Source organism: Coccinella septempunctata, chromosome X, assembly GCF_907165205.1.
Source record: "Coccinella septempunctata chromosome X, icCocSept1.1, whole genome shotgun sequence".
Taxonomy (NCBI): domain Eukaryota; kingdom Metazoa; phylum Arthropoda; class Insecta; order Coleoptera; family Coccinellidae; genus Coccinella; species Coccinella septempunctata.
Genome location: NC_058198.1, coordinates 1,245,625 through 1,262,500, shown reverse-complemented (window position 1 = coordinate 1,262,500; position 16,876 = coordinate 1,245,625). Strand labels below are relative to the sequence as shown.

Here is a 16,876-nt window from a genome sequence, read left to right as displayed (position 1 = left end):
AAGTCGAGGTCCCTGATTCCAAATCTGACCTCAGTTTTGACGAAAAAAATTCATTTCGGCTGCTATGGCCTACCAAAGATCCCGACATTCAAAAGGGCATAAATGGAGAAATAATCCACTTGAAGAAGAACCGATTGCAGTTTCTGATAGAACAGGCTCTAATGAATCTATATTCTGAATTTCAAAACGATACGAAGAAAAAAGCATTTTCACCCAAAATTTTTCATGATGTATAGCCTTGCGTTTTTTTCGATCGACATTGAAAATCCAAGTTTTAGATATCGAAGTGCCTTACATGTTTTCTGGATAATTCGAGGTCTCTCATTCCAAATCCGAACTCAGTTTTGACGAAAAAAAAATATTTTGGCTTCTAGGGCCTTCTGAAATTTCAGCTCTTCAAAGGGGCGTTAAACGAAAAATAATTCACTTGAAGACAAACCGATTGCACTTTCTGATAGAGGTGAGCCTAATCAAACTTCATTTTCAATTTCAAGATGATACGAAGAAAAAAATATTATCTATCGAAATCGAAAACCATTATTAATTTGATTACGAATTCCGCCACAGTTTTGAAGAAAAAAATTATTCTGGCTTGATGTATTGGATAGAAGATCATTTGAATATCAATTCCTACTAGTTTTTCCAAAAACTCTAAAGACACTTTTTCATCGCTTGATCCTTGATTCAACTGAGGTTGGATTGAAGATTATAATAATTTATTGTTTCTAGTCATGTTGGAATATTTTCAAAAATGTCTGAAGAAATATGTTCTTATGATCCTTGATCCAGATTGCGTTGGATTGGAGATCAATTATTCAGATTTGTCTCTAGTCATGGCGAAATATTTTCAAGAATGTCTAAAGAAAAATGTGCTTTTGATCCTTGATCCAGATGGCGTTGGATTGGAGATAAAGTTTCAGATATGTCTCTAGTCATGGCGAAATATTTTCAAGAATGTCTAAAGAAAACGTGCTTTTGATCCTTGATCCAGATGGCGTTGGATTGGAGATCAATATTTCAGATATGTCTCTAGTCATGGCGAAATATTTTCAAGAATGTCTAAAGAAAAACTTTCTTTTTTCATCTTTGCGTCTTGCGTTCTTTTTGATCGACATCGAAAATCCAAGTTTTAGATATTGAAGTGTTCTACATGTTTTCTAGATAAGTCGAGGTCCCTGATTCCAAATCTGACCTCAGTTTTGACGAAAAAGAATTTTTTTCGGCTGCTATGGCTTACCAAATTTCCCGACATTCAATAGAGCATAAAATGAAAACTAATCCACTCGAAGAAGAACGGATTGCAGTTTCTGATAGAGAAGAGCCTTATTCATTAATCTATACTTTCAATTTCAAAACGATAGGACGAAAAAAGTATTTTGTGTGTGTGCGTGTGCGTGCGTGTGTGGGGCGTGAAAAAACAAAAAATTTCTAAAAAACAAGGCCAGATATTTGAAATTTTGGTATGAAAATATAGGTTTTCGAACAAGTTGAATATGTATATTGCGAGCAATTTCGAAAGCCTATGTACAAGAAGACTAATAGTATACTCTGAAACTGGTCGGTGAGGCGGTCCAAGAAATACAGCTACTTAAATACGGTCGGGTAAAAAAAATAAAGTTCGGAAAAATATTAACGGTATCGGAAAATAAACGGTCAAAATTCAAGAGCCTAGCAAGCAACTCCACCTCTCGGCGGAAATCGGTACGGTAGAGTACACCCTCTATCTCTGTCTGTTTTGTGACTTCAAGATGGCTGACTGCTATCAAAGAGCTTTGCTGCTATGATGGGAACCCTACCGAATTTTCGGTAGATCTACCGATTAATTCTATCGATCTACCGATGACGGAAGAAATTCTACCGAAAATTATCATTCAATTCTTCTGTATAATTTTGGGGTCCCGTGAAAACAATCGGAATAGTTTATTACTTTTTATCTTTGCATTTTATTATGTACTTCCAGAATTGCAAAATACTCTTCAGCCTATTTCGAAAGGAGGTCAAAAACATTCCAGCAGAGGGATATTTCGAAAAAAGAGCTCATGTTGAATACATAAACTAACAATTCAGTGATTTTTTCAAAAAATAGGAACTAAGAACACATGTATTCTTATATCATGGTATGTACCTAAATAACTCCTCAGTAAAAATCTACCTAAATCTACCGAAAATTTACCTCCCCTCCTCCCTAGGTTCTCCTTCCCATCACTGGCTGACCCGCTGACCGCCATAATGGTTGATGTGCATGGCATGGCGTTCGTAGAGAAAATTGTAGTTGTTTGGAAGGTAAATTGCATCTTATATTTAATACACATGTAAGTAATATTAGCAGAAATTGATACGTTTCGATAATGCCATTTTAAATTTATGAAAACTTGCAAGCTGCAATTAGAAATTGAGTTTTTCGTCTCCAGAAGTGAACCCCTTGAAAAATATACATAATGGACGCTAACCACGCCACCAAAGATTTGCCATCAACTATACAGAAGTATATTTTGAACATTGTATCCTCAGATAAATAAAATCAATCAATGTTTTTCATTGATCTGAGATTGTATCAGATACAATTCAATTGTATTATCTAAGTAAAATATTTCATCAACATGAAACAATTTTCACTAGGGTGAACTAATTCGTCCTGGTGATAATCATGCTATTCAGATTAATGATGGATTTTCATCAAGCATCAGCTACATCAGTTCAATATATTCCAACCAAGAATAAATCTTGTACTCTTCAAACGATTAATTTTTCCTTGGAAGGTCTTATGTTGTATGTACTTCATAGTGTGCCCGAAGTTGTTGGCTGAAAAAGTTAATACTTGATCCAATACGTTGTAATAGATTTTATCAGTAATAATATGAGGTCAATGTGACACATTTTTTATTAATGCACAAATACGGTAACATTCAAATTGTATACATGTGTATTAACAATATTATGGTTTGGTAACATGCTACATTTAAAAAAATATGGCAAAAAATAACACAATACTTTCATGTTTCTTGAGGTGCTATTGAAGACAATTTCACTCTGTAATCAAACTAACTACGGAAAGAATTTCTTTGTCAGATTGATTGCGATAAATCATAATATGAAGGTTTATTACAGCTTTCAACAAATATTGCGGTTTTGAGATCGATAATATTGATATAATCATCATGACTACAGAAAAGAATTTAATATTCCATTCTTGGGATTTGAAATTCCACTCCGAATGAAGAAAACTAGTTTATTAAAATGTGAAAAAAGAGTATCCTATTCAACGATAGTCCAGTCCTTGTATTTTCTCACCTTGAAATAAACTGGAACAAATTATTATTTTGAATTGAATAAGCTGCTCTGTTCTAGTTTTTTCAAATCAATTATTCTAGCCTGACTGGATGTTAGGAATTATTATAGTCTTATAACAATATCTTAATTGGTTATACTTATTCAACTTTAAATCTAATGTATTGTCGTGAACCAGATATTTAATATATTTATATGACCAATTTGCTCTATATTAAGTCGGTACACAGAATATCAAGAATAACTTCTAATTAGCAAAGAATTTCACGAAGTGAGTTAATGTGTGGTAAATATATAATATATTAATTATAAACAAGGATCAGAGTATTCATCACGATAAATGAAATTTTCATTAGAATGGCCCTTAACAATTTGAATTCAACTCAATATAAAGCAAAATGCATACCAGTTTCATCTGGTGTTTTACACAATTATAAGAAATACATCTACAGCATGTCAAATGACGAACGTTTAATTATTAGTATTTCAGCCAAAACTTTATCGGTGTCATATTTGCAAAAAGCTCTTTTAAAAGTTGCGGATATTATTATGCTTTGAAAGACATCTAAATGTATGTATCATGATGCGGCACAACTTACTTGAATATATTTCTTCAATCCTCGTAAAGATTTCCTGATCACAATGCAATAAAGTTTCAGTAGAAATTCACAATATTATACAAACATTAACAAAAATTTTCCTTAATTTATATATCAACATTGAATTTCCATGTCATGCAATAACATTTTTTGGCTATTTTCGATTTTTAAATATTGTTTTTTTTTTAAAGAACCATGTATGAGAATGCTGACAGCACCATATTTTTGATCTCTTATTCTTTCTTGTGAACAGACTTCGAAATTAAATCATATTGATCAAATAATAATAATTCCACGAATTGTTAACCCTAAAACAAACTTTTTGAAAAGTTAAGCGTCAAAATGAAAATTTTAGGAAACAATTACCAGTTCGTATTCTTCAAATCACTTGCTGAATAAAAAATTATTCTTTCATCTCTTCTAATTTATCCCCTTGGTTATAAGCTACATATGTAAGTTATTTGTCATTACATTAAAATTGCAAAATCATCTATTCTCAGTGAATTTTCAAAAATAGGATTTCAAGCAATCACAATTTCTTCAATTTTATTCCAAATTGTTGAGTTACAAGAATATTAACATTTACAATATTCATTTTATGCAATTCAATGCTTCGTCAACGATAAGCAGCCATAATTTTCGAAATGTTTTCTGATGTATTTTGAATAATCATATAAACTATATCTTGAAGATTGTGTTCTAACAAACTACTAATTATATAATAACTAAGCTAAAATACAATATTTACAAAAAAGCATATCTTTCACATAAATTTGTCTCAAAATCGATTGATAAAATCATCATAATTCATCATTCAAATGACTCGGACTCAACTGCACTCCTAATAATCTGAATTTAAAATAGCATATTTATTTAAAACAATATATACACACATTTACAAAATTAATTTCACTCTGCTAAGGAAGATCTTTAATAATTTCAGTACTTTTAAATGATTAAATGCTTTTTTTATCACTAGTTTTTTATTAATGGCCAAATTCACTGAGTGCAGTTGAATAACAAAATATAACAACTGAATATAAACATGCAGAGCAGAAATTATAATATATTGGGGTTTTTGAAATTTATTTTAACCCGTAACTCATGGTAATGGAACATCTACTCTCACATAATTCACTGGAAAGTAGCCTGTGCGGCCATTTATGCTGCCCTCAAACCAGTTTTCATCTATTTTATTCAAAAGTGTGATGATATCATTCTCCTGAAAGTAGAGTAAGTGAGGAAAGCTCTGATCTGAGCAAGTGAAGCAATATTATTTTGTTTGGAACGAAAGTAATGTAGTAGCTCCTGCATGCTGAGAATAGAGCTATCGGTGGACCAAAATCAGTAAAGACACTAAACTGAAGCTACTTTTGAGGAATTGCTTACCTTGAATCCGAGTTCCCCAGGATTTTCAGGATCGAAGTCATAAAGTGCTGTGCAACAGGGCTGCTTAATCATCGGTGTCCTGGCAGGAGATTTCATTGGGGACGGCAATGGAGATGCTACAATGAAATAAGTGTTTGAGAGAGGGTCAGCAGAAAATGTTGCTTCACACATTGAGTTGATACAGAAACGATGATTTTTATGAAACACAACAACAAACATGAACAACGTGACAAAAATACATCCAGCAATCAAGGTATTCCATTTGCAATACATTAAGCAATCAGAAGTTGGCGAAATTTTTCACGAACTGGAACTCGATGCACTTAAAACGATAGGCTTTCTACAGCAGCAAAGGAAGAAGTAGAATGGGCATATACAGAGCTTTCTTCAAAAAGGTTGCTAACTTTCATCCCAAATGAATGGACAATGGACTCTGTATTGAAAAAGAAATTATACATCCACAGTCAAAGATTTGGGATAAAAATTAATCAAAACAAACTGTGATGTTGAAGTACATGATCTACGTCTACATTGTAATTTTGATGAAAAACGTTCGCCCAACTCTTGCAACTGGGCCATTACCATTTCTACAGTCAGTAAAGTTACAAGAAGATAGTTATTCAGAGAAACAAAAACTGTTTTCGCTGGAAACTTACACATATTCGAATAGACATTCTATATAAAGAAAGAATATATATAGAGTCATCAGAATGTATGTAAAAAACTATGTAGTTTTTGTTTCTCAGTGTTTTTCTGGAGATAAAGTTACCATTGGCAGAATGCTGTCCAGGAATTAGCTCAAGTTGATGTGGTTTATGTTGAGGAGAAGACGCTTGTGAAGTTCCTAGCAACACATCTTTGTCAGAACAACAGCTCAAGCAATTAAGGAACATAGTCACACAGGCACAGTTTGAATGTACACTGCCACAAAGTTCAGTTCATATGTTTTCATAGTTTGTTTCTAAGGAGTCTGAATGAAACCAAAATAAATTTTGGAAGTAGTCCAGATTCCTCTGACGTGCAAATATACTGCACAACAATAACAAGGATCATTTTGATGGCGAATTAGTAGATATATTTACGATTAATTCTGATTGAAATAGGGATACCTTCATGATGTCAAAGGCTACAGATTTCTTTGTAAGAAACGAATCGTATATCCCCCTTCTATGAAAACACTTGGGGGTGGGGGAATGGGTGAAATTGGATTGGCTCATTTGATGAAAGACTGTGTAAGCAAAAATATTCAAGCATGAAAGTAACATATATCAAGTAAAAACAATCATTGCCAGTTGGGAGATCAGGAATTAAAAAAAATATCATTTTGATATAAAAAAGTTGGAAATGGGAAATACATAATAAATTGAAAAAAAAAAACATGAAAACTGCCTCTTTGAAACTTACCTCTGACCTGATTTCAATGTAAATAAAGAAATGCAATTAAATGGAAGAATCAGTAGCCCAAAAATAATTTCTCAAAATATGCTGATGTATAGATAGGGAATTTTCAAATGATCAAAGATGACAAATTATTTAATGGTTTCTGATCCTTCAAGATAAAAACAAAATAATAAAAAATAATACCTTGGGTATAGCTCCAGGGGTCAAAGGGATCTGGTTGTGTACGATTGGGAATAGATTTAGGTACAGCAGGTTTTTTGAACTGATTGTTGGAAATATTGTAAGAATTGTGATTTTGAACATTCAAACTTGAATTGCTATGATGTGTACCATTAACTCCATCCAAGACACCTTCTATATTCAGATCTGTCAAAGATTTTGGTACGAATTCAACCTTAGGACGCTGTGCAGCTTCTTCTCTCCTGCAAAATGCATTAGACAGAAAACGTAATTTAGGGCAAATTATTCAATAAATGCTCTTGACTATCATATATCACTCACTTTTCTTGTAACGTTTCAGTAAGTGTCCTCAATATATCTGTACATTGGCTATGATAGTCCAAGAGACCTTCTGCAAATGTTGCTAACTGAGATATTTGTTCTACCTAAAATTTGAATGTGAATCGTTTCGTTTTCAGAGCAGCCTTAAAATCATCAAGGAAATCAAAGATTATAGACTCTATAATCTTTGAAGGAAATGTTAAGAGGGAAAGACATGTTGAACACCTAAAAGGTGTTCAAATTCGAGCATTTCATTCATATCAAGTTGCTGCTGCTCCTTATAAATCTTTTATCTTTACAAACATTAATCCTTTTTTTGTTTTCAATAAAGTAATCTCAACAATACCTGTGAATTTGGATTCCTAAATTGAAAACTTCAAAAGCATATACAAATTTGAACACCCTCAAAAATGAAGACGAAACATTTTGTTCTGGAACTTACATCATTCTCTAATAAATTGAACATGCCCATTTGAGCAAGATGCAGCGATTCTGCAAATTTATCTTCAGCAGTCTTAATCTCTTCATCTGTAATATGGGAACCTGTCAATGTAGGAAATATTTCGTGCAAAATTAATGCTCATGCTTTATCTATAAAAATGGAAAGAATAAAATGAAAAAAAAAAATCCTATTGGATGCACTAGCAAAAAAATTGTAATTATCTCATATTTCCAAAGTATGTAATAGGATATTTACTGAAGTCGATACAAAATAAATGAACTAAATTTGAATATATTGAACTGATGCTGAGATATTCTACTTTTAAAATTAAATTGAGGAATAATTTTATCTATTTGTACAAAAAAAAGGCATACTCATAAAAAATTGAATAGAGGGGACAGTGATATGCAGAAGGAATTTTATAGAATAGTTTCAAATTTCATGCATATCTAGAACTAATTAATATAATTAAGGTTGTTGATTGAATGACTAATAAGTTTTTTTTTTCAGAACAAATTGTAATCCAAGGATCAGATTAGTTTTAAGACATTTCAAAAATTCTATTCTAAATCTACACAAAAATAGTTCTTCAATTAAGCAGGGTTTCAATAAAAATTTCTTTACAACATACCAACACCATGTCCCTGCGTTTTCAAAGGACTTGACTGGCACTTAACTGTTAGATGTAAATCATGCTTGTCAATTTCATTTTCGTGCTCAGATGTAATTTTACAGTTCAACTCACCTTTTGCCTGTCTTCTTCGTTTACAATCGAAGTCCAGCCTTCGCCCAGACAGTTTTTTCCTGTGATGCTGTAACATTTTATTTTTTGAGTACAAGGATGCCATATTGACATATCATTTACCATAACTTCCTTGAGATCCTTAGTTTGTAAGTGATGTAAGGGTTCCAAGAAGTTCTGCTTGATATTGTCATCAAGTGAGTATTTTACATCTGCCATCTGCTTCAAGGATTCACCCATTTCTACTAGAGCCTGACCGAACATGCTGTCATCTCCTAATTTTTTTCCATAAAGCAGCATACAGTCCCCTAGTACACCCTCAGGTTGTGGATAGGTATTAGATTTAGCTTGGCCGCTCAATTTACTGATGCCTTTTACTGCTGCCATTTTTGCTCTAGCTGTAGGATTTGGTTGAAGGAATTCCTTCGTTTTGACTTGGAGCTCCTCAACCAACTCGTATGTCACATCAGTTTTCTGAAAAGTCAAGTCAAAATTTTCCCAAGAATTCTTTCTGACACCCTTGCTACTTACCCTTTCCATGTCCATGAAATCCAAGTCCAGTTTAGTGCCTTCAGCACCTCCCATTTTTTCTGTGACATACTACAGACAATACAAATATATGTAATTAACCAATATACTAATAATCGATAGACAAAATGGAACCTAACATTGATTATTACTTTAACAAATTTAGTTCGCATTAGTTCATTCAATTGCATAATGTAATTTTCATTTTCTTTTTTTTTTCAGATAGTGTGATGACAATATTTTACTTGGCTTCAACAATACAGAAGGAGAGGATCTTCGTCAAGTATCAATTCGATTATAGATTCATTGATTTATTTTATGAATCACAGTAGGGTATTCGACAGCTGTTAGATCAGCAAAAATATTAATTTCATTTTTCTTTACAGTTGAATATTAACAAGAAGAAAGGAGGATCACGTGGCCCATGGGAGGTGATGAAAGATCGAGTAAAACATGAGATGTGAAGTAAGTGATAGGGCTTTTGTGGTCTTTTAGAGGTATTTCAGGATTCATCTATTTGACGAGCCAATCGAAATAAAAATATCCAATATTCTTCTTTGTGGTAGCCTACATCTGAGGGTAGTGCGATTTATGTTGTTGTTGTTGTTGTTTGTTGGGGCATTTTTATGATATTTTCAGCAGTGAAGATTATTCTTCATATCAACATTTTTTTATCACCATAAATTTTTTATTTTAGGTTTTTATATATATAACAAGGGTAAGATGTACATACTTATCCCAAGGCGGCAATAATAGAATGAATTATATTTCAGGGTAACAACTAGAAGAAACAATAATTATGGCATCAAAAAATATATTTAATGCTGATGCATTAATTCATGTAATCGGGTGATTACATGAATTCCGAGCCTTTCGAACACGTTAGTTATGGGAGTATAGTATTTTGATGTATGTACAGTGTGACAAAGAAAAAATCAGAAATAAATATCTGTTGTATACAATGTGTTTCTTGTTCCTGATAAAAAATTTTACCCCTTCCTCGTCCGACAATATTTCACATTATTTTAATTGTTCTATATTTATGCTATTTTTTATCCATTTTTCATTACACATTATAATTACTTTTCTATTGATTCATAATAAGAATTAATTTAGATGCATATCACCTGGTGATATGCATTTGAATAAATTTTTATCATTGCTATGGCGTTATCCTATTTTCATTGATTTATATTATGCATGCATTATATATGAATTTGTTCTATTTCTGTTTTGTTTCATATAATTTTTTTTCAGGTTTTGTTTTATTATCTCCAATAATTAATCTATAAATCTAGCATGAAAATGAAATTACACTTGTTTTAGTTTCGATTCATTTTCGAGTGATATTGTCATAAAGATCCATCGCTGATATACTTCCAGTCGGGGAATAAATTTTTATCCCTCGTTCTGTTTAACGGTTAGTAGTAGGGGTTGAAAATGATGGCCAATTGAAATCAATTTCATTAGCGATTCTGATTTGAGTTTACCGAAGTACTCAATAAGTGATATTGGACTTTATTTACGATTTGACAGATCCCGCATTATGCGTGGAAATTGAACGCTGCAATCGTTTCGAAGCCCTCATTATTTGCCTTCTATCGATTCGCGATTTTTGTTTGTCAATCGGGTAAAAAACTCCTACCGGTGAAATAATGAAGGGTTCTCCCTTGTAAGATACAAAATATGTAGTTTTTCAATCGTCTCCATATTCAACGTTGAATTATTTTGTGCTATATGAATTTTAAATACATATTTTCTAGGATCAATTCTGCTTTATGCAACTGCTCTATATACTATGTATGAAGTATGTAAATATATATAGGCGAATCTCGGTAACTAGTTACTGTTCAGATTTCTGATTTTTTAAATGAAAATACCGGAACATTTTGTGCTTGCTATGGCCGACTATAGTTGACGAGCGAGACAAAGTCGTCGTGTATTTCACTTCCAATTAATAAAATGTTTGTCGGGTCATTCTACAAATTACCTAAGAGATCCGGGGTCAAGGAATGTATAATACCGCAGACATGATCTTTTTTATTCAAGTAACAGCAAAAAGATTAATACGCTTACGCTGCTGCTCTCCAAAAATCTTCAATTTTAATTGTATGTACCTTTGAAGCCCCGGGTAATTTCAATTTAATGGATGAATCATAACGTTTTCGGAAATAATGGAGCAACACGAAAAATTGCCTCTGGCCATTGGCCTTAGGTTCACTGACTAACCACCGCGCTTCCAAAGATTTCCAACATGTCAACAAAATTATCTTCTTTGACCGTTTCCCGGAAACTCAGTTGATCCTAGATTTATCCAGTAAATTTGAACGTTGAGGAAAAAAACAACTTGCCTGCACGCTAGCTACTCCTGGAGATTCAACTTGTTTTCATGGAAATTTTAATTAGAACGGATTTAATGAAAACAGTTTGAGAACTCCAATTAGTCGGAGAAAATAAACGGATTTGTCTCTTGTTAGAGAAAACAATGTTTCGAATACTAAAATAATTCCGATTTAAGCATCACGGTTTCGTTTTGGCTAGTTATCCCCAGAATTTTTTTCTAAGGTTCAGAGATTCGGAAACCCAATACGAAAGAAAAAAATCTCGTTGTCGAGTGTGTTAGGCTGAACCGTAGCAAAGCCCAATTGGTAGTCAGGGAGAGAGAGCTTTTAAAATGACAAGCTCCTCTAAAGGGAGGGTCACTGATATGAAAGGAAGTCGAGAGATGATGACCCTCGATTTTTACTTCATACAGCATTTCATGTCGCCAAACGGATAAGGCAGCTAAAACCGAAAGGGAAATTTATCTCACAAGCGTGGGTGGCGATTAAAAAAACAAAAGACATGACATAGCTTATTCATTGACGTTATTATCATCTGAAATTAGTATTTTTTTTTCTGACGTCTTGAAAAACTAATTAACCATTATTCGATCAGTATACGAAGGGTGAACAAATAAATAACAAATTAAATAGCAGATGGCAAGCGTTTTTACATTGATTTCGACCGAAATGTCCCTAGTTATATTCAGTCTCTGAGGGTATCTAACTCCGAATGTGAAAATTTTCGAGAATTGTTTCAGGGCACCTAACCTTTCATTTCCTGAAACCCCGAAGAAAATATATTCACATACAATATGCATAAAATTATTTAAAAATTAATATAGCTTCGAAGATTTGTTCAATTTCTTCAGAAAAATAATAATTGTTCCATTAAAAAGCCTGGTGGTAGGGAATAAGGGTTAAGCAGGATTAGCTGATCTGATGATTACATTCTCGCTCTTTCTTAGTGACTATATCAGAATGATTAACTTTCTGTTTTTAATTAAAAATACAGGGGGATGCGAAAATTGATTAACTCACCTGGTTACATTTGTTGATTTGTTTCTTCAAACCCGCGAAGGCCATTTTGGTTATTTGTGTCTTTTACCTGCAATGAAAAAAAAATTGCGGCCACAATTGTAAAGCTCTTGATTCACACTGCAAATCTTGTACCAGAACAGGGTGGTTATCTACATAAACGCAGGAAACATTCCTGATAATGAACAGAAGGCTATTAAATGCAGTAAATGCAACATTTTACATGTGCGCATCTCTATTCAATATCTCGTGGAAAAAAAATTAAGCGGAAAATCAAAAAATTTATTATTTTCTCGTTGAATAGGTTCGAATCACTCTCGTAGTTCTTTGGCTCTATTCTTAATTCCCCAGAACTTAAATGATATTAAAAAATTCTACGAAAACGACGAAGATATATTAATCTAGCAGGGCGTTGCGTAGTCCTTTGTGCATTGGAAAATACGAAATCTTCAAAGGTATATCCACTGCCACCAAATATCAATATCCAATAACGTTTCTCTCTACTGTATATACCCATTCATTACGTTTTAATTAGGGTACTTGAATGAACGCTTTGTTGACATTGAAATTTGATATTTATTGAGCAACGCCACGCTGACAGGAGATTCAAGTAGTTTTCGAGTCCATCCATTACCTATTTTGAGATGTCTCGTCTTGGCCTTTTTAGTTCGTTATTCTCAATAATAAAACTGGGGTAATCAAGATCGAAAAAAAATTACTACCCAACCTATATAGACTCATTATTTCGAAAATAATAATATTTATATAGCTATAAATGGCATGATAATGTTAGTTGATACAACATACTTCTAGAGATAAATTTTGACTACGCGAGATAAAAATTTCATTAGTTATATATCAAGTTATAATATTTCGAAAACTTCTGAAACAATGAGCATGCATATATTGCGCCAGTGTGGGTAAAAATAAATACGTACTGTACAGATCCATCAATTGAAATCCTGATTGAAGCATTTAAATTAGGTAAAATTGAAATTCAATTTAAAAATAGTGCTAATTTTTGAGAATCATCGCTTTATTAAATGATCTACAGATCACGATGAAAAACTCATCTGAAGGCAAACTTCTCACGGTTACACTCATCATCCTTGAAAGAGGACTATTACTAGATGCAAGTTTAGATTGTAAACACATGATTTCACACACGTATATTAAATACAGGTTCCGATTTTTGAAATAATAATAATTACTCTAGATGTGTGCAATAAATGTAAATATTTTAGCAAACAATTCATTACGTGTTTAGACTGAGCTTCGCTCCATGTCGTTACCGAGAGTACTGAATTTTATGGTATTATTTTAAGACTTCCTTGAGGTTTCGGTTCCGTAACAATATTGAGTTTTTAGCAACTCGAAATAAAGACGAATGGTGTATTTTCGAGCAGGAAAATTTCATTATGCATTTTGGCAAAGTCATCAAACTTTGATTAGTGTAAAATACGAGGGGAATTGTTAAATCTACAAAAGACTTATTTACGACCCAAATCCATTGTGAATTTTTTTCATGTTTTTCCGGACAAAATTTTCAAGGCGATAACAGAAATATTTCGAACGTATTTTTCTCGATTCTTAATTACAACGGCATCGTTAACTTAATTTCCTGGGAAGAAGTATTGAATTTTTTCACAATATATGTACACATCCCGAAGGTTAAATTCAATTTCATATCTGATGCGGATTATAGAGCTATTCTGTTATGAATTTAATTAACTAACCGCTTTCTCGATTTCGTTGTTTCCACATCTCAACAAGAATACCTAGTTTCATTACCCAGGCTTCATTATTACAACATCAAAGTGGAAAAGCAGTATTCATTGATGAAAAATAAATCATTCACGTTCGCTCCTATATCGAATATAAAATTTGGCATTATCATAGAGGCGATCATTTTATGTTATCTTGACCTAATTCTTCCGACCTTGGCTTCAATATTTGAAATCAATGGTTGAATATTAGTGGTTTAGATGAAAATCAACCCTATTAAATGATTTCCACCTGTATAAAACAATTCGCACTAGTCACTCATTGAGTGCAACTAACGGAATGAAGGTTTAAATCAGAAAAAAAAAATTGACAAGTCTATCCGAAGAAATTTCAAGTTGTAAAAATGGAAAATTGCGAAATTCGAATAGTATGATCCATTTTACGAGTCATTGAGATAGATTTTATCGATACTATCTCATGAATGAACCGTAAATGAAATGAATACGTCATGAAAGATAATGAAATGGAAAAGTGATTTCGAGTGTTTTTCCGAGCATGTATGCTAATTCTACATACCGGATGATCGGGAATAGTTGAGGGCCCGGTAAAAGACACTAAATATACAAAACTGTCACGAGGGTTTGCTGGAATTCAGTAGAATACATTCGCAAGAGATGTAGCGAGGTATCGACTTGGGCATTGAATATATTTGGCGCACGTTTACTGCGCACACATCGATACTTTATATGCCGTAAAGGGTCGGCGTCGAAAGACATTGCCAAAAAGCGCCCAAACTTCCCAATTAAGGTCAGACGTAACTTTGAGTCAAACCCAAGACAATTCCATAAAATGCAGTGCTATTTATTCTTCCCATACTCAGATTCGCCAAAAATTGTCGTTGGACGACAGATGATTTCCTTCATCTTTTCCTAATCCCAAATGTCACCCTCTCAAATCTTTGTTTTCAAGAAATTGGCCCCATACATCTTCTGGGAAAATAAACTCATTCTAATTCAACACTACTGTCGTAGTGGCATCTTTGCAAGATTTTACATACGTCTATTCTGTATAGAATCTATTTCGTATATCATTTTCAAAAAATCGTTATCAGATGAAATATGAAAGGTCCACATAGGATTTCTAGTTGGCATGGTCACTTTCTGAAAGAAATTGTTCGATAGAGAACAAATCGATCCAAGTGGTGGTCAAGGGATACAATTTATGTATAGCAATATGTGGAGTTGTGGTCACTAATCGGTTGGTCAAATTGCGTTGTGACACTCAACCTGCATACACTGTCTGACATTATCTACAATACAACACGACCAATTTGGTCATTTTTCATCAACTGATGTAGACTGAAATGAAATAAGTTGAGATAAAATGAAGGATTCAGATCAGTAACGTGACATAAAAATAAAATGCTGTTTTGAATTCCGAGAAGACTTGCATGCATTTGCAAATGTTTTCATTTGAGATGTAGTGTCCCTTCATTAAATGATTCTTTGAAAGGATTTCATTTCAAGTTGCATCGACTGCCCACTCGTACACCTACATATTAATTGTAATTTGATATACTAGATGCGAAACAGAACATGAACCGTTATCTCAAAGATCCCGCGGCTGTGTTATCAGTCTTCAATAGAAGCTATGGTGTGGGTGAAATAACATTTCGATCTCAAATTAAATTCTCAACGGTCCGTATATGAGCCATCAGTTGGAACCTAAAGCAGAATAATGCAATAAACGACAATGTAAGATTGTATGATTCACTGAAAAGGATTCATAGTCTTGGGAAATATGGAATGATCGTTTTCGAGTTATGATATTTTGAGTTTCATTTTTAAATTATCAATAAAAAAAAATATGCAAATAAAATGGAAATTACTCCATTTCCAATAATGGAAAACTCTTAACATATATCTTATATACTCTGCTTAATATAATGACTAATACTAGAACATACTTATTGAAAATTAGCAATGGAACCATTAGAGACTGTACAAATTTAATATAGTATTATTAATTACATGACTTACGTACGTTTTGAAACTTATAGTGAGAATCGCGTAGTTAAGTCTAATATAGTTTAACCCGCCTTATCGCGTATATTTTGCACGATCATTAATTCTTCGAATTGATTTCTACCAAATCCGAACAGAAAAAGAGTGAAATAATTATTATTTATATGATATGATATTTCTTTTTAAGTGGAAAACCTTCATAATTTGAGGATTTGTCCAATTCATTTGAATTTTTCTAGAGGTTTTTTCTTAGAATTCGAAACGAATTTCCAGGAATTTTTTATCGGAATAGAAATTGAAAGTACTAGGCTTATTCGTGTATTCATCTAGAAAGTGTGAATCAAATCAGGAAATAGAGACGTTATAAATTTTTTCACGCATATTCAAAGCCAGATAAAATTTTTATGGGTATCAGGGGAGATAAAGCTGCGAATACGAATATAATCGATGTTTTAAAGTGTTTTCAGTAACAGGAATTCGAATTTGCAAAACATATATTACATAAGATTCAAATAAATCAAAAAACCATGTTCGGAATTTGTTTTGTTCTAATTCTTGAATCGTTTCCATATGACGAATATTGTTGTTTTCTACCGAATGTTTGCGATTTTTCAATGAACATGTTTCACTAATATATCCCCTGGGGCTTGAGAAATTATTAAATCAATGTTATTTCTGAGGGAACACTCACCCGAAAAAAATGTTCCTAAAAGTTTTGCAGTGCCAATTCGTGAAATCAAAACAGAACTTCACTCAATAAAATTCAAACCCCAACAATCTAACGTTTTGAAATTTAATTCTAATTTGGAAATTTGAGATAATTTGATATGAATAATTGACAAATGCCAGAACTGCCAACTGTCTACATAAATATAACC

At 32.7% G+C, this 16,876-nt stretch overlaps 1 protein-coding gene and 1 long non-coding RNA gene across 12 annotated transcripts; one reads left to right on the top strand and one right to left on the bottom strand.

The window, feature by feature from the left end:
* Positions 1–1,781: 1,781 nt before the first annotated feature.
* Positions 1,782–9,852, top strand: LOC123321951. Of its 3 annotated transcripts, none has more exons than XR_006538990.1 (6): positions 1,782–2,117; positions 2,190–2,283; positions 8,131–8,298; positions 8,356–8,559; positions 9,113–9,218; positions 9,277–9,852. It is a non-coding gene; the product is annotated as an uncharacterized LOC123321951 (long non-coding RNA). The 3 variants fall into 3 exon arrangements; XR_006538991.1 differs by having other exon boundaries at positions 2,190–2,312; XR_006538989.1 differs by lacking the exons at positions 1,782–2,117; positions 2,190–2,283 and having other exon boundaries at positions 7,776–8,298.
* Positions 2,864–16,867, bottom strand: LOC123321949 (endophilin-A). Of its 9 annotated transcripts, XM_044909766.1 has the most exons (12): positions 16,690–16,867; positions 12,253–12,319; positions 8,894–8,962; positions 8,486–8,836; positions 8,366–8,432; positions 8,252–8,296; positions 7,621–7,721; positions 7,179–7,282; positions 7,008–7,099; positions 6,046–6,120; positions 5,277–5,392; positions 2,864–5,109 (listed from the first exon to the last, which is right to left on the bottom strand). In XM_044909766.1, the coding sequence occupies exons 2-12, from the start codon at positions 12,295–12,297 to the stop codon at positions 4,990–4,992; spliced, it is 1,185 nt and encodes a 394-aa protein (XP_044765701.1). In that variant the 5' UTR covers positions 12,298–12,319; positions 16,690–16,867; the 3' UTR covers positions 2,864–4,989. The 9 variants fall into 9 exon arrangements, with proteins under 9 accessions (XP_044765701.1, XP_044765702.1, XP_044765694.1 ...); XM_044909767.1 differs by lacking the exon at positions 6,046–6,120; XM_044909759.1 differs by lacking the exon at positions 6,046–6,120 and having other exon boundaries at positions 6,861–7,099; positions 16,690–16,864.
* Positions 16,868–16,876: the final 9 nt, after the last annotated feature.

Bases quoted from the DNA above. Each gene is read 5' to 3' on its own strand.
- LOC123321949 (XM_044909759.1), bottom strand. From the start codon at position 12,297: ATGGCCTTCGCGGGTTTGAAGAAACAAATCAACAAATGTAACCAG. The intron at 7,722-8,251 runs GTATGTTGTAAA...CTACATTGACAG, and splicing joins AACGCAGGGACATGGTGTTG to GTTCCCATATTACAGATGAA. The intron at 7,283-7,620 runs GTAAGTTCCAGA...TTCAAATTTTAG, and splicing joins TCAATTTATTAGAGAATGAT to GTAGAACAAATATCTCAGTT.